At 53.0% G+C, this 22,042-nt stretch overlaps 1 protein-coding gene across 2 annotated transcripts in view; it reads left to right on the top strand.

Moving 5' to 3' along the window:
- The window catches only part of Trim62 (tripartite motif containing 62), a 29,056-nt gene extending 7,420 nt beyond the window's left edge, over window positions 1-21,636 (top strand). Inside the window, exons 2-5 of one of the 2 annotated variants that reach the window (XM_041652892.1) lie at window positions 6,297-6,392; window positions 10,270-10,526; window positions 12,323-12,438; window positions 18,914-21,636. In XM_041652892.1, the coding sequence (XP_041508826.1) occupies window positions 6,297-6,392; window positions 10,270-10,526; window positions 12,323-12,438; window positions 18,914-19,464 (1,020 nt within the window). In that variant the 3' untranslated portion in view covers window positions 19,465-21,636. Of the gene's footprint in view, window positions 1-6,278; window positions 6,393-10,269; window positions 10,527-12,322; window positions 12,439-18,913 lie in introns of both variants that reach the window. The other variant, XM_041652891.1, reaches the window with a different exon arrangement.
- Window positions 21,637-22,042: the final 406 nt, after the last annotated feature.

Raw genomic sequence — 22,042 nt, 5'->3', positions numbered from 1 at the left:
CATCATGGCCAAGGGGCGTCAGTTCCGTTGGCTCCCGGACAGACCCCATGTGAACTCTGCTCTTCCTGACAGTTCTCTCCTATTTGAGATTTGCTTCTTCAACGAGCTGCAGACTATTCAGAGTTTAGGGACTATGTCTCTACGGTTAGGGTGGCCACACAAATCTGATGCCCAGTGGGTGCTCTGAATTTTGGCATGCCCAGAAACTCCAAAGTATTGCTGTTGAATAAAAGGAGTAAAGATCTCAAGGGTCAGTCTTGAACATGCTTTTGGAACCACCCAGAACCTTGCCTTTGTCTCTTAACAGCTTTGTGACTCTACGCTAGCGGTTTGGTCTCTCTGGTTATTAGTTCCTCTCTCTGTATGATAGAACCTTCTAGACTGTTGTGAATACTGGGTAATGAGATGCCTGTGAAATTCAAACTCAAACCACACCTACTTCCAGCTCCAGTGGTTCCAAGCCTCCCTACGGCTTGGATTGGCAGCAGTGCTCACCATGTCCTTCCTCTGTGGCTGCTCTGTCACTTAGGAGTTTATGGACAGTTTCCTGTTTGCTAACTGGGCTCTCAACTACGAGTGAGTTCCTTGGCTTATTCTTCCCTGGCAAGCCGTGTGGCCATGGGCCAGTCAGTCCTTTCCTTAGATTTGTTTCCCAGTCCTGGCGAAGGCAAGGGTTGGAGCAGATGGTCCCTCCCACCCCTTCCTGCCTTTGCCATCTCAGGAAGCAGGGAGGGGCCGCCTGGACACAGCATGGGACACGGACATGAAGCAGTGACAGGAGCCTCAGATGGAACACAGGGACAGCATCCCAGTCACCCTGAAAATGCCAGGTTACATGCCCTGAGGGTCTAAATACATCCTACTACTACCTCCTTCCACTGTCTCCACCCTAGGACCTATGATTTATCCTCACTTTGCAGGTGAGGGCCTTAGGGCTCAGAGAGGTTAGATGACATCTCAGGGGACACACAGCTAGCAGGTGACTGAGCCAGCTTTCTCACCCATATCTGTCTGATCCGAAACTGGAGAAGACAGTGAAGTGTGAAGTGACCCAGCTCAGTCTGCCTCCTGCATGCACCATGTGGGTTCCGGGCTTTGGGCTTCCTGGATTAACTGTTTCCAAGGTTGTATTTGGGCCCAGAGCTACCTACCCTGATCCTCCTAGGCCTCTCTCTCTCTCTCTCTCTCTCTCTCTCTCTCTCTCTATATATATATATATATATATATATATATATATATATATATAATCTTTCTATCTGATGTCAATGTCATAGCTGACTTCTCCCATCCTAGCATGGGGAGCTCATACCCTTCCAGGATATTGGCCTCTGAGCAGGTTCACCTTGCAAAAGTCAGAAGGTAGGCGTGCCTGGCCCTGTCCTAGGTACTGAGAGTGAGAACAGCTCAGGACATGGTCACTACCCTGAGGAGCCCAAGATCTAGCTGGGGAGACTGATAGGTAACCTCACGGAATACAGTGTGTTGAACTTGGGAATGTGCTTCAGTTAATAGAGTGCTCGCCTAGTATGCATGAAACTCTGGGTTCAGTCCCCAGCACCACATAAATGGGGTGTGGTGTCTCACACCTGCAGGAGGATCAGAAGCCCAAGGTCATCCTCCACTGCTTAGTAAGTTCCAGGCCAGCCTGGCCTTAGTGAGACCCTATCTCAAAGGGAGAAGAATTCATTTGCTACAACAGCACGAGGATGGGCCCTGCACACAAAGGAATGTCGGAAGAGGGAGAGTTCGGGAGGTGGGCTCTCAGGACAGGTGACCCCGAGTCATGTGAGCACCCTGAACAGAGGCCACATCGCACAAGGGCTGGGAGGCAAACCCTGCGAGGTGTTTAGTGCTGTCTAATAGAACTTTCTGGAACACTGGCGAGCTCTGCATCTGTATTGCTTGGTGCTATAGCTGCCAGCCCTAAGTGGCTATTGAGCCCTTGAGATGAGACGAGGCCAGGACAGTCAAGAAATTGAATTTTCCGCTCCATTTCATTTTCACCCACTGCTGTGTAAATGGCCGCATGAGGCTGAAGGCTGTCATGCTGAACAGGGCAGGTATAGACCAAGAGCTGACTAGAGATGGCAGGGCTGGCATGGAGGGCCTTGAATGCTGCCCCCAGGCCTTGTGCTCGTCTTTCCAGACACCGAAGAAATCCTTTTCATGTTCACTGACACCACTGTGGGGGGCATTGAGCACAGAATAGAGGCGGGTCCCAAGGTGGGAATTCAGAAAAGAACTGGTGAAGGCGGAACCAGGCGCTGTGGGTGTGGTGACAGGACCAGACTTCACAGAAAGCCTGAGGGCCGACTGGTCAGGTTCAGAGATGAGTCGTGGATTTCTGGCTGGGATGGCACCACTGGGTACACTTCACCCCATAGAGCCACCTCTCCTCAGTAAGGAAAGGGAGGTCTGATGTCCCTAACACTACTCTGAATCCACTGTGGTGAGTTTGTCTAGTCTCTCTCCACAGTGCTCTCTGCCCCTCACTTCTCTTTCCCCAGCCCTGACAGTGCCATAGGTGTCCTGGGAGGCCTTGGAGTGTATGTGTAGAGGAGGGAACATTTCCCCTGCCCCCTAAGCCAGTTCCTCAGATCCTGGGTTCAAAACCAGTGAGGAGTTTGTCCACGTTCCTAGGACGTTCCGAGCAATGTGACAGATGGGGTTTCCAGGACCTTCCAGGACCTATGGCGACCACCTCAGGGGAGAATCCAGCACTAGCCATTTCTCCAAACATTTAGCTCTTGACCGGACAAATTCCCAACTAGATTAGACCCCAGAAGCCACATTCTGCACGGTGGCGAAGTAGGCCTGCCTGTCGAGGACTCGGGAGCCCGGGAGCCTTAGGAATGACCCTCAGCTGCTAAGTAGTTCAGGATTTCTCTCTCATGAAAAGCAAATCCACCAGAGAGGGCTCCAGGCTCTGGTGTACAGGGGACATTGAATGGATCCTGAGAGCTGATTTCTCACATCTCTTGCTGCTCGTCCAAACACCTCACACAGGTGACCTGAGGCCCACTCTGTGGAAAGCATGGACACCATTGGCACTAGCCAACAATATCAGAGCGTGCTTGCCCTTTGCCCTTCCTTCCTTTTCCTCTCCCGAGGAACAGGTCTGGTGATTGTGTGCCTGTCCCCACAGTCCTCCGAGACACAGTTATTTCTCCCTTCACCTCTGTCGTCAAATCGCCTCACACCGAGACGGCTGGTGGAGTTCCAGCCATCGTATCTGTTGAAGCCCTCTGCTGTCACCAAGCGTGCCGCCCCCATCTCTTGTTATCCATGGCTGTCTTCAGGCCCATGTGCCTTCCTCTGAGTGGGACTTCCCCAGGCACAGCATCTAAACGTGCCTGCCCGTCACGCGCTCTGCCTTCTTTTCCAGAGCGTGGACCGTGTTGGTGTTTCCCTCTCTGGTTGCCTTCTTTTCCTGTTTCTGGTCAGTCTTGCTCACTGGACTGGAGGATCCCCGTGGGCGGAAACTGCACCTGCCTTGTTCTCTGTTGTGTCTCCAGACCTCAACAGTGTCCCTTTCATTGTAGCTGCTCAAAAAACTCTCAGGAGACGAGGGAGCAGTAGCAGCAAAGGTCATTCTGTGTACTCCAATCCTCAGTTACTGTGATATCGTGGCCATTTCCACGTGTCAGCGCTAAGGCTGTGGGATGAGTTGGACCGGTTGTTTGTTGAGTATCCTCCCTACTCTGACAAGATGGGAGGTAAAAGTAGGAACCAGCTGGATGGTGATGGTGGCGCATGCCTCTAATCCCAGCACTTCGGAGGAAGAGGCACACAGATCTTTGAGTTTGAGGCCAGTCTGGTCTACAGAGCAAGTTCCAATACAGCCAAGGCTTCGAAAGAAACCCTGTCTCAAAACGAAAAAAAAAAAAAAAAGGAACTGGCACCTTAACCTGTCATCACAAGGCCTAAGTCGACTGGGGTCTCCAGGAATTGTTCAAGTCCTGTTTTTATGAAAATTCACTCACAGATCCCCTTCTTGGGGCCCTAACTAGATAGCCCCTGGGAGCAGACCACAGAGGGAGATAAGGACCTACCATGAAGAACCCAAGGGCTAATATGGGAAGGGTGACCCTCGCCTACTGTACAGAGGCTAGAGGCTCAGTAAGTGCAGACAGCTGGACTCTGTTGGGGACCACCCACCTCCACCCCGATTTGTTTATTTGATAAATAAACAGGCCCCCCACCGTGTGCTAGTACCACTCTGGGCACTAAGAATACAGGAAGCTATAACAACAAACCAACTACATAGGATTCCCACTCCTAAAAGTCCTATCTCAGTGAGGGAGGCAAGCAATACGCACACAAGCTGTTGACGAGTATGGTCCCTCTGTCAGGGAATGGTACAGCAAAGACCCCGGGGTTGTGTAAGAGAGGTGCCTCTGTCTATGGGGTGGTCAGAAGCCCGAGCAAAGAGTGAGTGCAAAGCCCCGAGGCTGGAGAATTGTGACTCCACTGTGGTCTGCTGGCCTAGCATGCACACGGCTGGAGGTTCTACCTCTGTACCACCACCGCCAAAATTATGTCCCAAGTGTTGAGCCCGCTCTGGATGATGGAGGGGAGCCATTTTGGCTGGATGGGAGCAAGAAGGGAGGATGGTGGAGACAGTTGTGGAAGCGAGGGGCGGGGGGGAGGGGAGCTGCAAGGTTGAAGTAGGTACTAAATACCTCAGTGATCAACAGGAATAATTCCCAGTGCGATATTTTTTCAGACAAAATTAATGCCAGAAAATCTATAACGAACAGACTATGAATATTTTAAGCAAGGCCATCACAAGTATCCTATTGAGCCAAATGGAACTCCAGACAGAGGGAAAAAAATCACAAAACTGAGCCTGGTTTTGGTCCAAGGAGGAGGCATTTGGATGTGAGTGTGTGTGTGTGTGTGTGTGTGTGTGTGTGTGTGTTATGCGCGCGCATGCGCAGGTACACATGGAGGCCAGAGGTCAATCCTGTCAATCCTCAGCAGCAGTCCACCTTTGAAAAAAACTTTAATTATCTTTGTTCTTATTCTTTTTAAGATTTCTTTAAGTTTTTATTTTATGTATATGAGGGGTCTGCCTGCATGCATATCTGCGTACCACATGCCTGTGTGGTGGCCACAGAGGCCAGAAGAGGACATCTCAACCTATAAACTGCAGTTACAGACTAAAGCAAGCCACTTTGTGGGTGCTTGGACTGAATCTGGTGTCTCTACGAGAACAGCAGGTTCTCTTCACAGCTCTGCCCTCTCGCCAGCCTTCCACCTTTCAAAAAACAAACGAACAAACAAAAAACCGAAACAAAACAAAAAAAATCTCTCGTTGGCCTTAGGGCTCACCGACTAGGTTGGGCTCACTGGCCAGTGAGCCCCAGGGCCCCCTTGCCCCATTTCTAGTGCCGGGGTTACAAGTATGTGCTGCCACAACTAGCTTTGTACCTCAGGGCTGGAGATCAAACTCAGGGCCTCCTGCCGGCACGGCAAGCATTTTAGTGACGAGTGTCTTCCGATCCCCAGCCCTGTTTTCAGTTTGAGAGGTGATCTTTGTCTGCCTGGATTTGTTGCCGGGGATCTTCTTAGATGTCATCATTGTAGAAATACGTCACCTGGCATTAAGCTTGTTGACTCCGGCTCACCATGCTGGCCCTGACCAGTGTGTGCTGGTTGTATGTTTGGAGCCAGGTTCTTGACCTCTCCAAACGCTTTTTCCTCTTGAGAATGGGGGTAGAGTAGCGCTACAGAAAGGCTCAGTGACTCAGTACCAGCCAAGGCTGAGAGCAGGGTCCAACCCGGCGGCCAGAGACTTAGGCAGTGAGTCTGTGCTGTGGGCAGTACTAGGTCCCTATCAGAGTGCCACACGGGTGCCAGCCAGCAGCTAAGGCACAGGGCGAGGGAGGCTATGAAGAGATTGCTCAACATCAGGAGGACTAGAGAGGAAGGCCTGGTAACTCATGGCTGTAACCCTGGCTCTTGAGAAGGTAAGGCAGAAGGATTGCTGCAAGTTGGAGGCCAACCTGGGCTGCATAACGAGTTCTGGGCCTGCTTGGCCTATAGCATTAGATCCTGTTTCAAAATAAAAAAGAGGCCTAGGATATAGCGAAGTGACTGGGTGCTCTCTCTTGGGTTTAGGAAGCAAACGCAACAGGATCTGATGAGCGAACTACGGTGGGAGGCGGGCATTGGGGTTGGGGGTCAAGGGCAGCATGGACCCCAGCTGCCAACAGAGCTGGTCTCTCCGCCATCGAAGACTGCCCTGGCTGGGTGTGGCCTGCTCCACCATGCAGGCCCTGTGTGTATTTCAGAGGGAACTGAAGGAGCAGCTTCAGGCCCTGCAGGACAGCGAGCGCGAGCACACGGAGGCCTTGCAGCTACTCAAGCGACAGCTGGCGGAGACCAAGGTGAGCCTGACCCAGTGTGGGGACGATGGGCGGGCAGTGGTGAAGTGGGGCTGTGCATCCTCCATCCCTCTGAGGAAATCTGGCTTCCAGTTGCCTAAGTGTGGTGGGAGAGAGGCGGGGTGGGAGAAGTGGAGCCTCTGAGAGAGCAAACGGGAGTAGGACCCACCCCCCAATGTCACAGAGGGCTTTGGTGCCTGAGCGGGGCTGTTTCTCTTCAGCTTCGACCAGCACTGGGGTGGGACCAGGAAGGACTGACAAGGTCTACTTAGTGTCTCTTTGTTCTTCCCTTATTAAATAGGCCCACTACGGGCAGTGGTGGCGCACGCCTTTAATCCCAGCACTCGGGAGGCAGAGGCAGGCGGATCTCTGTGCGTTTGAGGCCAGCCTGGTCTACAAGAGCTAGTTCCAGGACAGGAACCAAAAAGCTACGGAGAAACCCTGTCTCAAAAAATCCAATTAATCAATCAATAGGCCCACTGCCCAGGAGCCCACTGTGGCATGTCCCCTCAAAGCCATGACTCATGTCCTCTCCCTCCCCTCTTGCACACAAGCATAGGGATAAGAACTCTAAATCCAGGTGTCAGCACTGAGGAGGCTGCACCTGGAGGCTATGGAGTCTCAGGCCAGCCTAGGCTGCGCGGCAAGGCCTTGTCTGGAGAGGGTGGGGGCACCTAACTCCAATTCTGAAAAGTAGGGCGAAATTCTCTTCTCTGGTCTCTGGCTACCATGATAGGATGGAATCTTTTGTCCCTACTTGAGAGGAGTACTGAGTCCAATCCTAGCACTGACCGTCAATCACATTCCTGGGCTCCCTATCTAAATAAACAGTGGGGACTCTGGCCTGTTCAATCCAGAACTCGGGGCTGGGAGGAGAGCTTCACAAACAGAAGGACTCTAGGGAATGGCTTTGGGCTGACCCGTTCTACAAGATGAAAAGCCCCTGTAGCTGGAGCAGAGCCTTGGGGTTACCTGGCCTGGGGAAGCCATTGGTAGCTTACATCTGTGTTCCAGCGTGGCCACCAACCCGCTGCGTGGTCTTGGGAGGGTCGTGACATACATTCCTTCAGAGGACATTCCAGAGACCCCTCGGTGGGTGACAGATGAGAACCAGCCGCAGGGTTGCGACCTCAGTGCTCTCCCAGCCTTAGCTTGTGTGTCTATCTGGTGACTCCACACCACCCCCATGAGGAGAAACAGATGGAACCCTCTCTGGAGGGCCGGCATCTGAGGGGTTGTTCTCTGCTACAGCTTTGCTTCTCTTGTTCACCCCTCTTTTCCCTCCACATTCCTCCCCCACCCCACTGACCTCCTGCCCACCTCTCCTGTCCATCTGTGTGCTGCTGGGGGACCCGCTTCCCCTCCCTTTCCCCAGCCTGGCTTCCTGTCTGGACGGGTATATTTATATAAGAAACGCTGATGGAGGCTTTGAGGCTGTATTTCACCTGGTGTCTGACTGGCTCCGCCGCAGCCTGCCTGCCCTCCAATGGCCTTGCCTGGGGGCCTGTCTGCTCTCCCTCCTCGCCTGTGTTTTCCTTGGTAGGCTCTGAGATGCTCTGTTCCTGGCAGGATTGTTTCTGAAAGGGCCACAGCTGCCCCAGACCCCGTGTGTGTCTTGGAGTGCGGGAGCTGGGCTGCCTTCCCCACCGAGGAACCGAAACGAGGGGCAACGCATCATGGCTCTGCCTTAGGATTCAAAAGAGTGGGGTCAGGGAGACGGTTCAGCACATAGAGGTGCTTGCTGCCAAGCCTGACAGCGTGAGTTCAGTCCCTGGGACCCACGTGGTGAAAGGAGAGTTGTGAGAGCAGGACTCCCTAAACTTAGCGTAGCATCTGATCCATGGTAGGGGACTGTGGGACAAGTGAGTGAACATCACATCAATAATATTAATTACTTAATTAATTAATTGATAAAGCACCTTTGGTAGTGAGAAAGTACAACTCCACTTCTAACAGAGGAAAGTTCAGCTGGGAGAGATTGACAGGCAGGCCTGAGGCCCCATAGCTTCTTTTAGTGGCAAGATGGATGACTTTGGGAAGAGTTTGGGAAGGCCCAACAGGATCACATACAGTACTCCTGGGCCGTCACGCTGGGCCATCACGCTGCCATGCCACTTCCTGGTCCCCTCTCCGCCTCTCATCCTCTTTCTCTATCTGTCCTCTCTTGTGCTGGGGATACTGGAAAGGACATGGAGTCTGCCCTCAACTTTGTGATGTGATCTTAAGCAAGCCCCCACTCATTCCCTCCCTCTCCCCTTCATCAGTGAAGCCCTCCTGACCACCAGCCTGTTCCAGGCCTGGGGGTGGGCACGGGGACAGGGAACAGGCCATTCCTACCCAGGAAGGGCTCACACACTAGCTAGAGAGACATATTATGGAGGAGACAGCAGATAAGAACCTTGGCATGCCCACCACCTGGAAAGGAGAAAGAAAGCCTCTGGGGAGGAGCCCCCCCCCCCCACACACACACCAGTGTTTGGAGAGGCACAGCAGAAGAAATAGAGACAAACCAGGCAGCCACTGGGTGGCTAGCGCTGATGAACAGTTTAGCAGGAGCGAAAGAGGGTAACCCTGGAACCTGGAGACCCCGGAAGACTGCTCTAAAGGATACAGGGACGTGGACCCCATCCTCCAGCGGTAGCAGCCTCACCCCCTCTGGGTGAGGGGCTCCAGGAGGCCCCAGCAGCCTTTCCCTCCATCCCTAGCCTCGCCTCCACTCCTTCTTTGTCTTCCCAGCGTGTTGGGTGGGCATGCGCAGGGAGGCTGGCCTGCTGCCAGCCGTTCTTCCTGCAGGGCCAGCAGCCACCACAGGAGAGAACAGGCCCTAATTGAGCCTTTGTGGAAGCTCCCACAGAGCCCCGGGCACTGAACACAGTGGGGTCTCTGACTCTATGAACTGCCAGCCAGAGGCCCACAAAGTGAAATTGCAGAGGCAGGCCCCACACGTGAGGCCACATCCTGTGTCGTCTGACTGTCCGCGTTCCTCAGGCTACCCCCTCTGCCTGCTCCCGCTCTGCCATGCACAACCAGTGCTCCTCCAATCCCTGGAGCCCACTCTGAAGCCACCTCTCCATGTGGACTCCATAGGCATGCCTGTTAGAAACCGTCCCTTTGCTGTGTGTGCCTCAACTTCCCCTTGGTGCCTGGAGCTGCACCTCATTCGATGAACATTACCACACCCCTGCAATGTGACTTTTGTAACCCCTCTCACAGATGGGGAAACTGAGGTACACAGAGTTCAGGTAGCTGAGGCCACCACAGCTAGAGACTCAGAGCTGGGACCTTTCCCTAGTCGCTCCTCTACAGCTTCTTGGGCCTCGGGGAAGGGAGAGGGTCCAGGTATGCGTAGACCTCCCTTGGCAGTGGCCTTGTTCCTGCAGTGAGGGTCTTAGGGGAGCCAGATGGGCAAGTAAGCACTAAGATTTGCCCAGTCTCTGCTTGTTCATGAAGGTCTCTGACCTCCATGACCCCCTTTGTCATCATCCTTTGACTCTCATAGGTGATGGGGTGGTCAAATACAGAGCACTGAATCCCACATTGCACGTATAGGCATCCCCCACATAGCTGTCCCCTCCTTCCTTCCCTCGTGCCAGGAATCCGGGCAGTACCGTGCATTCCTGCCCTTTGCAGCCTCATTGGCTCCGCTGTATTCCCCCATTAGTCTCCTGATGGGTCCCCACGGAACTACGAGCCCTTCTGTCCTGTGCAGGTCCCATCTTATCGCCTTGCTTATCTGTGTGTCCTACACGGCCTGGCGAGCAAGCCCCCTCCCCATCTTTGTGTCAAAGCTGCCCCCCTCATTGGCACCTGGACGCAGTAAGATTCATGCTGGGTCCCAGTTATACTTTCCCATAACCCCTGATGGTTATCCCCCCCACAGTCCTCTACCAAGAGCCTGCGGACCACCATCGGGGAGGCCTTTGAGCGGCTGCACAGGCTACTGCGAGAGCGGCAGAAAGCCATGCTGGAGGAACTGGAGGCCGACACAGCCCGCACGCTGACCGACATTGAGCAGAAGGTCCAGCGCTACAGCCAGCAACTGCGCAAGGTGCAAGAAGGTGCCCAGATCCTGCAGGAGCGGCTGGCTGAGACGGACCGGCACACCTTCCTTGCTGGAGTGGCCTCCCTGTCTGAGAGGTAAGTGCCGTCTAGCTGCGGTCTCCACCCCCCCCCCCCAGGGCCTCTCCCAACCCAACTGAGGCAGTGAGGGGTCAGGTGGATGAGGCTGTCCGCAGATAAATCATCCAATCATATTTTCATCATCATTGATAGGAATCTGCTCTAAGTATGCCAGAGCCCAGGCTAAAAGCCTTCCATATCCATGCTTCTCTGTATATACTATATTCTGATGGAGCTGGGCGTGGTTGCTGACCCCTGTAATCACGACACTAGGGACGTTAAAGCGGGAGGTTTGTCGTGTAGATTGGCTTTCCCTCTGTGCCTGGAGTTGCACCTCATGTGAAGACCATCTCCACCACCCCAGCCTGGGTTGGAGGCCAGCCTGCACTACAGAGGGAAGTCTGATCTCAGAACAACATATGTGTGTGTGCTCTACCTGTATTATAACAGCATAAGCAATATTCGATGATGTTTGTAGTCATTTAACACAGCTTTGTGCTGTGTGTCACTAATGTGTTTTATGTATTGGGGGAAATGGGGTGTGCATGTTCCTGTCTGTGATTGCCAGATGTCAACCTCAGCTGTCAATCTTCAGGGCGTTGTCCCCCTTGGGGATGTACGTGTCTGTTTGAGTGTATAGGTGCCTGTGGAGACCAAAAGAGAGTGTCACATCCCCTGGAGCTGGAGTTATAGGCAGTCGTGAGCCATGGGTGCCGGGGAAACAAATTCAAGTCCCCTTGAGGAGCAGTAAGCACTATTGTCTGTCTGCAGACCCCCCACCAGAGCTTCTGAGATAAGGTCTCTCACTAACTGAGCTCTCCAGGCAGACTGACTGGATGGCCAGCGAGCCCTCAGGGAATCCTCCTGTCTCCGCCTCTCCAGCACTGGGATTTTAAGTGCGCACCACCATGCTTGCTTTTGTTTTGACATGGGTTCTAGAAATCGAACTCGGGCCTTCATGCTTGCAAGGCAGGCACTTTACCAGCTGAGCTATCTCTTCAGTCCCTGTCTACAATAACACAAATACTGTGCACCGGTCTGTAGAGACATTCCATTATTGTAACCCTCTGAACTCCCAGCAGGGTGCTTGCAATGCTCATTTCACAAGTATAGAAACTGAAGCTCAGAGAAGTCAGATCAATTGATCAATGGTCAAGGTTGCTTGGGCTGGTGTAAAGCCAGGGTTCAAGCTCGGGCCTCTGAAAGCTCCTCTTCAGGGCACCACTTAGTACTGGCTAGCTGGAGCTCAACACTCACCACTGATTTCCTGTGCTTGATGTTAGCCATGAACGACCCACTGAGCTAAGCATTTCCTGCACATTATTCCATGAGATCCCCTCGACAGGCCTAGAAAGGCAGAAGCAGACAATTGCGTCTCGGTACAACAGACATCTCACTCATGACCTCACCCTGGTGTAGCACGAATAATAAAAACCCAGAGTCAGATGTTGGGGTTCAAGCTGAAGATCAGAAAAGCAAAGGAGCCAACCACTAGAGAGTCCTTATCTCTACCAAGGCTGGGCGATCCTGTCCTCAGTGTGACTGCAGACTGAGACCCTGAGCTCCTGTCTCCTGTTCGTCTCTAGTGCTGGTATTAAAGGCATAAAACACCACCACCCGGCCTCACTGGCTAACTAGTGTGGCTGCTGGGATTAAAGGTGTGTGCCACCACTGCCTGACCTATATGACTGACTAGTGTGGCTAGCTTTGCACTCTGATCTTCAGGCAAGCTTTATTTAAATAAATAAAGTATCAATACACCCTGGAGGTGAGTACCGGGCTCCATGAAGTCTTCTCTCCTGCTGTCCTTCCAGGCTCAAGGGGAAGATCCACGAAACGAACCTGACATACGAAGACTTCCCCACCTCCAAGTACACGGGCCCTCTGCAGTACACCATCTGGAAGTCTCTTTTCCAGGACATCCACCCAGGTGAGGCGACAGGGAGAAGTGTGCATTGCCACCTGGGCCAGGTGTGGCAGGTGGCAGAGCAGGAAGTGGGCAGAGTGCCTGCGGGTGTTCTGTTCTGGTTTAAGTGCTTTGTATCACGGTGACCCACTCCGCTCCTAGAGGAACTTGCCACAGTCATCCACACGTCACGCTTGCAGAATTAGAGGCTCGGAGCCAGAGCGATTGGATGGATCGTCCGCTGTGCCCCAGAGCCTATGCCGAGCCCTCGAGCCCCCAGAAAGCCCTCTACAGCAGGTTCTATTACTGGGTCTGTTCCCCAAGTGGAGGCACAGCTGTTCCCTGTCCTGACACAGGAGTCGGAGTCCACCCACCTGGATGGATTCGCTATTTCATTCTCCAAACAGTGACGGTCCCTCAGTGTCAAGAGTCAAGGGAGACAGACAAGTGACCTGACCTTGGCAGTCTAGTGGGATGAGGCTCTGGCATGAGATTTGCACATCATGGAAACCTAGGGGTGGGGGCGGGGCGGGGCGAGTTGGGGGGCAAAGTGTGTGGGCAGGGAAGGAGGGTCAGTCAATCAGAAGCAACAGATGCAGCCAGGAGAAGCTCAGGTTTGCCTTGGATACTGGAGAGCAGCACGGGTCACTCCAGAATGTCCTCAGTTGAGCCCCTGCAGTGATGGAGAGGTCCCTGGTACAATCACCCAGGGTATGGATGCTGGGGCACGGAACTGGGGCTCCCCTTCAGATGGCAGGCCTCATCTAATGTGTCATTCCTGCCGTCTTAGAGTTGAAGAGGGGGTCTAATGAACAAAAGCAACAGTGTTGGGAGAAGGGGACGTTTTCTAGCAAACTCAGCTGCCTCCCTGGAGTGTGCTCCCAGCCTCTGAAGGACTTTCACACTGGGCCATGTGTGGATGAACCAGTGTACCTAGAGAGAGACAAGAACCCCAGGCTCTTTTTCTCTCCTCTCCTGGGACCCCTCGAGTGGGTGGTCTAGAAACTTGCTGCCTCAGCTGCCACCTGCCTCATCCCTGCCACAAGACCCTCACCCAATCAGTCAAAACCCTCCAAGACACCACACTCAGCCGCCCTGAGCCATCTTCAGGCTGTGCACGAGCCGGGTTCTCCCTCCTCTGCTCATTTTGCCTGGAGGCCTTGGCATCATCAAATGCTTTCGTATTCGATGGCCAAAATTCACCCCCTTTTTGTAGCTTCGCCTTAAACACCTCAGCCGAAATGCCTTCCTGGGTTTCCTCAGGTAACTGTGGCCTTTTCTGATGACAGTGCCCGATAACAGCCGAGGTGGCTCTCGTTCCCTCTCTCTGGACTCTGAGCTCTAAGGGGCCAGAGGCTGGGTTCAGTTAATCCCCTGCAGCCAGCAGTCAGTGTTTGTAGATGCAGGAATAAAAGAACAGATGTTAGACTCCAGTTTACTTCTAGAATAGTGCCTAGCGTATACAGCAGGTACTCAGTAAGTGTTAAAGGGACTGGCTGCAGGTCCTTAGACATCTCCCTTCTTCCTCTAGTCCCATTGTGTCCTGGGAATAACGGAGATGGCAATGTCCCTTTTCGCCTCCATCACAAGTGAGCGAATGATGGTCAGGCAGGGTGTCTCAGCCTCTGTGCCGCTGACCCACAAGGCCTTGCTGGAGGCCCTGTCCCATCCACCACAGGAGACTGGCAGCCTCCGCAGCCTCTAGATCTAGCTTACTAGATGCCACTGTCCCCTCCCCTCCCTTAGAGCAACCCAAAGTGTCTCCGGCTGTGGTCAGATATCTTTTGGAAGCACAGCTGTCTCAGTTGAGACCGCAGACCCTGAGAACACTACCTGCAAAGGGACTGAGGGGGCAGGTGTGTGACCTGAGCACTCTGCCCTGAGCAAAGGCCCCTGGGACTTTAGACAGCAGTGACCTGGTTGGCTGGGCCCCTCCTTTGTCTGCAGGATCTATGAAGTCACTCTGGCTTCTCTGTGAGCACCAGACCTTTTATGTTCGGATGGGAAGGCTGCTTTTCCCCAGGGACCTGGCTGTGGCTTCTAGTGGCTTCTTGCCTGCCCCTCCTTTACAGCCTAAGCTTCCCATTTGGGTCATCTGAGAACCCCATCTAACACCTGTCGCTCCCCTACTCTGGAGCTTCCACACTTCATCACCTTCAGCCGCCTGCCCTGCCCCCAGCCCTCTGCCCACCATCCCTCTGCCAACTCAGCCCTATCACACAAACATCCCCAGCGAGCCAGGCAGCCCATTGTCCCAAGGACACCGGACACTCCTCTCCCTCCTTAGCCTCGGCTGCCTCGCTTGGCCTCTCCCCCAGTCACTACTCATCTGGATCTAATCATGTGGAGACCCAGAATGTTCTCTGCCCCACTGTGTGACCCCAAGGCAAAGCAAGCTCCCCACTCCCGCTGCAGCTGAGCTGCCTCACCTACACCTTAGAGGTGGTCCTGGTTGTTGCCCAGGATAGATAACAAAGAGGACTAATTTCTGTGTGAAGACGGTCCCGTGATTTAGTAAGCATGCTGTACTATTTATTATTATGAATCAGACACTTGCCCCACCTTACTGGTCAGATTTTCTGGGGCCAGATGATGGAAGGACACCACATAAAAATAACCCAGCTCACGCTCCAATTCCCCTTTCACCCCAAGTAGAACCTAAGTAAGACACTTACTTCAGAGAGCCTCAGTTTGCTCTTCTGAAAAATGGCTACAGTCATCGAGACCCTGGGACTACTGTGACTCTCTGGAGCGGTGCCTGTTCTGTGCAGACTCTGCAAAGGCAGTAGAGGGCACTGAGGGCCTGAGGAGCTATGAGACTTGGGCTAGACCTCTGTTTTTTAAGGCCTGACTTGGAGAGGAAAAAAAATGCAGGCATACTTACTGTCTCATGAGACCCTGACTGTACCCGAGAACAAAGAGACCCGGGCCTCCGACTGCTGGGCAGTGTGCTGGGCTGGGCATCTGGGAGACCTTTCTCTACTGCTTGGGTGATAGTTGAGGAGAAACAGGAAACGTTTTCATGGAGTTTGGAAGTCTGTGACCCTTCCTGGGTGCCTGCCTTTTGACCCAAGGTCTTAGAGTGGTTTCAGAAACTCAGAACACATAGCGGAGCCTGCCTTTGTCTATAAAGAAGAGTTTCACAGTTAGGTGTGAACTTTGACCTCCAAGCAGAGCCTGGAGAAAGGCTTTGGCTTCACTGGGTCTCATCACTACCCTGAGGGTACAGACTGCTTGGGAGGGCGAAAGGGGAACAGCCACACCAGAGTGCCCCTCAGGGTCCCTGACTGCTCTCTGGACTGAAGGCCCCTGTTCCTGCCTGAAGTAATAAGGGCAGCAGGGCTGCATCCTTCAAAGACAAAGAAAATTTCTAAATGGTTTGAAGTGTGTTAAAAATATATGCAGACTAAAATTTAAAGTTCTTAAACTAACAAAAAAAAAGGAAGAGAGTTGTTGTGTGTGGTACACACCTTTAATCCCAACACTTGGTAGGCAGAGAGAGATAGACCTCTGTGACTTCAAGGTGTGGTGGCACACGCCTTTAATCCGAATGCCTGGGAGGCAGAGACTTGACAGCTCTCCTCTAGGGAGCAGACGCCTGAGAGAGACGCCATGCCCCGCTCCCGGCATGAAGCTCTGACCCAGGATGGACTAGGCTAGAATCTTCCCGGTAAGACGGGTTCTCACAGATTGTTAGAGATGGGTTGATCGGGATATCAGAATTAGCCAGTAAGGGCTAGGGCTAAAGGGCCAAGCAGTGTTTAAAAGAATACAGTGTCCATGTAATTATTTTGGGGCATAAGCTAGCCAGGCAGGCGGCTGGGGTGCTGAGAACGCAGCCCTGCCGCCCCATATTACTACACCTGCCGGCCTCAGGGAGGGTGCTGCCAGGGGCTCCAGAAGTGGCCCAAAAGCCTACACAGACCTAAGAGTCAGAGAGTCTGCATGCTGCCTGCCCGTATCCCCTTAACTATCACTTGAGCCTTGGGGTCTCTCTTTTGCTGACCTCCTCACCTCCTAGGCATCTGGCATGTGGGAATCTGCATTCCCAAAGGCTGATGTTTTCCCTGGGACTCCACTCCCAGCGTGTCCCACTGCCTGTAGCATCAGCAACACATCCGTAGCTGATTAGGTCCTTACACACACTCACACCTCCTTCCAGCCTCCCTCTCACTGTGAGAACTCTTCACACCACACAGGGCAGGAACTTTCTCGTTCTTACCAGCTACCCAAAATACTGACAGAATACAGGCAGAAGTTCACCTGTGGGCCCATTAGCACCTCCTCTCCGTTTTATGTCCCTGGACAAAGGATTGTTCCGTGGGCCCTTCTATACCCGGGGTTCCTGTTCCCACACAGCTCTCTGCATTCTGACGTCAAGAGAGAGGTATGAGGTACGGAAGCGAAGTTACTATGACCAGGCTCACGGAAGCAGTTCCATGCAGGTCAGCCTGTTATGGGTGCATGATGCTGGGTGTAGCTGTGACTGCCTAGCGGGACAGTCACAAGCATTGGGGCCTCTTATTTCTCTGTGTATCTACGTCCTACAGGGGCACTGAATGGGAGGTAACAGTGAAGAGCTATCGTGTCCCTGCTCCAGCTGATAGGAAAGAGTCAGGGAGCCCGGGAAGTCCTTGGCCCGGAGGAACTGTAGCAGTATTCCGTCGTTCCATCCTGCTCTCTCCCTTCTGTCTTACCCTGGCCTGGAAATACTCATTCACTGAGAAGTGCAGGTCCCAGGTTTCCTCTGCTCCTTGGGGGGTTATCAATAAACAGAGGTCTTGTGGAGTTCAAGAGACTGTCCTATCAGACCTGCTGAGCCGGTATGGCCAGCTCAGAGCCAGGTGACCCAGCCTGCACCAGGGACACTGTCAAACAGGAGTGAGTATGTTGTGTGTTCAAAAGCCTGCCCGTGCCAAGCTCCGTGCTGGGCATTCAACTCCCAGGGAAGACAGGGTTCACTGCAACACAGGCCTTGGCCTCTGGGTGCAAAGTTGGGTGAGATAGGAGCCCAGAAGGCCGTTCCCTGTATAGGAGAGCAGCAGAGAGAACAGGAGTCCCGGAGGCCGAGGGAGAAATCAGCTGAATCCTCCAGTGGGAAGGCTCCCAGAGGATGGGCCTTCGAATGGGGCGGGGGGGGGGGGGGGCTGATCTCTGCGGCAGAGAGGATGTAGGGAGCAGGGGACAGCTGAGCAAAGGGTTTAGGCCTGAACAAAGAGGTGGGCTGTGGCCAGGTACCAGGTGGCCTTGAATAGTCTCCGCTCTGCCAGCATTTTTTTGACCTGCGATTGGTCAGGGCTCCCGAGGGTCTTAATTTTCCTGTCTGTCAAATGGAAGAGTTGGTAGGATTAGAGATTTCCAACATTTTGGGACATATTGTCTATTTTTAATAATAACAAATTTTAAAATCTCAGCTCATACATATGACCTTTTAATTTTATATATATATATATATATATGATAATGTATACATGCGTATGTAACAACTGACTGTAGTATAAAGGAAAAATAGAAGGTGATTTGTAGTTAACTCCTTGAAGCCAGCACCGGTTGTAGGTTGCAGTACAGCCTGGCCTCGAACTCACCATGTCGTGTAAGATGACCTAGGATTTCCGGTCCTCCTGCCTCCACCTCCAGAGGGTTGCAATTACAGGCACACATCACCATGGCCAGTTTTATGAGGTGCTGGGGATCAAAGCTGGGGCTTTGTGCATGCCATGCAGGGACTTTGCCAACTGAGCCATAATCCCCAGCCCATCATTAAATATTTTGAATCACTCTGGAAGGCACAACCAAGCAACCAGTGCTCACAGTGTAATTGAAGCACCATTCAGACGGTTGTCTGTGCCCACAATGTCATCCTTAGAGATGTACTGAGCAAATCAGCCTGAGTCCTACACAAACAATGATAAAGTGTAGCCTCCCTCAGTTCGGTCATTGCCTTCCAAAACCCTCAATGTGTTTTAAAAATCACAGGATCGGTCTCACGTTGATACATATTGCCAAGGTAGGTTGTACTTCCAGACATGCGTATATTAAGATTTCTCGACCACTTGGATGTCTGGCAGGATGTCTGGAGTTCAGTGGTGGGGTGAAGCATCCCTTATGAGGCCAGCCTGTCCCCAGCTCGCTTAGCCACCCTCCATCCCGCCAGTCTTGGAGACAAGCGGCGAACGTTTTCAGATCGCCCTCTAGGGGGCAGTATCACCTGGCTAATCTGCTCCTTTCCAGCTCTGAAATTCCCTTCTGGAATCACTCAGTGCTTTACCCTGGGAATCACTCGGTGATCCTATCAGCCACTCTGCAGCCAGGTGTTCCCTTTTGTAGAGGAGGCGGAAACAGACAAGAGGCGAGTTTAGGTTCATTTATCTTGTGACACAGTAGATCAGTAGCCTCCTGGAGATGAACCAGGACCCTCTCCTCAAGTGGGCACTACACAGTGGACCTACGGCCTTCTCTCCACTGATCTTCCCGTCCTCCCCTTCTCTCTCCCACCTAGTGCCAGCGGCCCTGACCCTGGACCCAGGTACCGCCCACCAGCGCCTGATCCTGTCGGATGACTGCACCATCGTGGCCTACGGAAACCTGCACCCACAACCCCTGCAGGACTCACCGAAGCGTTTTGACGTGGAGGTGTCGGTGCTGGGCTCCGAGGCCTTCAGTAGTGGTGTCCACTACTGGGAGGTGGTGGTGGCAGAGAAGACCCAGTGGGTAATTGGGTTGGCCCACGAGGCTGCGAGCCGCAAGGGCAGCATCCAGATCCAGCCGAGCCGCGGCTTCTATTGCATCGTGATGCATGATGGCAATCAGTACAGCGCGTGCACGGAGCCCTGGACGCGGCTCAACGTCCGTGACAAGCTCGACAAGGTGGGTGTCTTCTTGGACTATGACCAGGGCCTCCTCATCTTCTACAATGCCGACGACATGTCCTGGCTCTACACCTTCCGAGAGAAGTTCCCTGGCAAGCTCTGCTCCTACTTCAGCCCTGGCCAGAGCCATGCTAACGGCAAGAACGTCCAGCCGCTGAGGATCAACACTGTCCGCATCTAGTCCGGGCTGAAGGAGACCAAAGCCTTTTGGGTCTGTGACCACTAGCAAGAGCCTTGCCCAGCAGACGGGGGCCTAGACTACTCAGGCCCATCTTGGCCGCCCTGAGACCTCAGGCCAGTTGTTTATCCCCCAGCCTCCTCTGCCCTGCCTGCGAGCTGGAGGTTGTGCTCCGTGGTTAATGTCCTGTAGCTCTGATATTAATGGGATGTTACATGGCTTCTCCCCAGGGCATCCCTAGCCCAACCCCTCCTCCCTATTCTCCCAGGGACAGGGAATTTCCCTCCTTCTGCCCAAGCGACCTAGCCTCTTGACAGATCAGATGTGACCAATAGCTAGCAGCCCAAAAGATATACAGAATCCTCTTATGCTTGTGGCCTAAGACATGACTTGCCCCTGACCAAGAGAGTAATGGGTTGTTTTCTCTTGACCCAAGTACACAGTAGACCCAGATGGAAGCTGGTCCTAGGGATATCTGAGGGTCACCCTCTTCTGCTACCCCTGCACCAAGCCGAGAGCTGCGGCTTTCCTCCTCTCCCACTAATCTGCTCCCACTGTCAGAAATGACGCTGTGGCATGTGACAGGCAGTTCACATGGTACGGTCATGCCTCTACCTTCCAGTCCATGGACTCTGAGGCAGGGCGAGGCATAAGGACCCCAGAAACCAATACAGAACACTGTCAGGACAAAGCAACAATGGACAGTATCAATCCAAGTCCCCAGCTGCCCTGGGGATAGAGGTCCAGCCAGCCCTCATCAGTCAGGCCTCTATGAGCTGCTATGGGGACAGAGAGGGTGCTGGTAGCAGTTCTTCTCATCAGGACCTGAATCCCAGGAGAGCTGTCAGTGGGTACCATGTTGGACTTGGCATCTGGCTCCCATAGAATCCTGCTGTGCACACAAGAGCCACCTTAGTTGGCGTTATCAGACAAGAATTTACAATCCGCTCCCCGGTGGCTTTCAAGATCACTGGAAGGGTTGGAGGAGGTGAGCCTTGCTGAGTTTCCAGAGACAACTTCAGGCCACTAAAGTGATTGTGTCTTGTGACCAGGAAAGTTGTTTCCATTCGCGGGGAGCCCCTGCCTCTCTAGCTGCTCGGGGCCACCGTCCACTGTCCATGCCAGCAAGTGGTTATCCGAGCCTGCCTCTCTCTCAACTCAGGTCCCAAATCTACATCTTTTGGAGGGATTCTTTCTGTGGAAACTTGAGTCAGAACCCAAATTTTGACAGCCAAGAAGTCTGGGAAGTGTAGTTTTTTTCTCTTCTAGCCTCATCCATACAGAAAGTTAGCATGGAGGTGGAGCAGCCCATCCGCAATTTCCTTACCACAGCATCCAACTGTGCAGAACTCAGGAGAATCAATGAACCCACCTCACGGCCTTGACTTTGAAGCAGAGCTGCTGAAGATTTCCTGCTCCTAGGCTCTGTCCCTGCCCAGAGGCAACAATCTCAGGAGTAGGTCGGAGTCAGAAGTACAATCAAAATGGCTCCCCAGCTTCACTGTAGTCCTGGGGGCTTCAGTCCTGTATTTGAGGTTCAGTGAGCATGTCCATCTCCAAGGAGCCAGAATGGATGAACTTGAGGGGTTCCCACTCACAACTGCCATGCACTGGGCCCCCCCTGCACAAGAGGAACCCTAAGCTCTACTCGCGCCCTCCACTCCAGGACTCCAGGCTACTCCCGACAGTATTTTTATTTAAAACATTGCTCTTTTGTGCATTAAGATCAATTTGTATTAAATTAAGGTTACAGGGCACAGGTGTCTGTTCCATTCCTTCTGATGAAGACAAAGCAGCCTGTCCCAACCCAGAAAGGGGACACTCATTAGCATAGCCAGTCTGGTCCTCAAGGCAGCCCCGCTGGAGACATCTCCAGAGCACAGTGAGGTCCAAAGAGAGGAGTGACTCTGAGAAGCCCACAGCCCACACCGGACAGGAAGAATTGAGTTCTGGGCCAGCACCCACACCACAGCCCTGCCAGACACTCACCAGGCAGGGCAGACATCCCTGCCTGAAGAAAAATGGGGTAACCTTGAAAGCGGATAAGGGAACCATACAGGGCAGCAGCAGGAGTCTTAGACTATATAAGCCTGGGCTCTAGATCAGGCTTCACTTTAGAGAAAACAACTCAACCTCTCAGGGCCTGAGTTGCTCCCCTTGTAAAATGGGGGTGATAGCATAGACTTTTTTTTTTTAATGTGTAGCCCATTAAACTGGCTGACCTCGAACTTGTGATCCTCCTGCCTCTGCCTCCTTCAGCAAATCCTACTGGCGTGTGCTACCACAACCGGCTAGCATAGACTTAACATGATTTATTGAGAAGCTATAAAGTGTACAGTTCCCGAGGCCCTGCCTCTTCTCCCACAGTCTGTGCCTGAAGCTACATAGGTTTTCTAAGCTTCTGTGCCTCCTTGGCCCCTGAGAAGTTCATCTTCCTCCTGCATCCCGTGAGGGGTGTGGAACAAGGTAAATAGGGAAGTCCTTAGGTTGCTATGGAGATAGAAGTCCATCCTACCTCCAACTGATGGAGAAGCAGTCTAGGCATAGTCCATCAGGGTCCTGTCTGTGCACACACAGGCTG

The sequence above is a fragment of the Microtus oregoni genome, unplaced genomic scaffold, assembly GCF_018167655.1.
Source record: "Microtus oregoni isolate MIOR12 unplaced genomic scaffold, Mior012 000005F_ref0000423, whole genome shotgun sequence".
In the NCBI taxonomy this organism is placed as follows: Eukaryota; Metazoa; Chordata; class Mammalia; order Rodentia; family Cricetidae; genus Microtus; species Microtus oregoni.
Note: the sequence above shows the minus strand (reverse complement) of the source record. Positions and strands in the feature narration are given on the sequence as shown.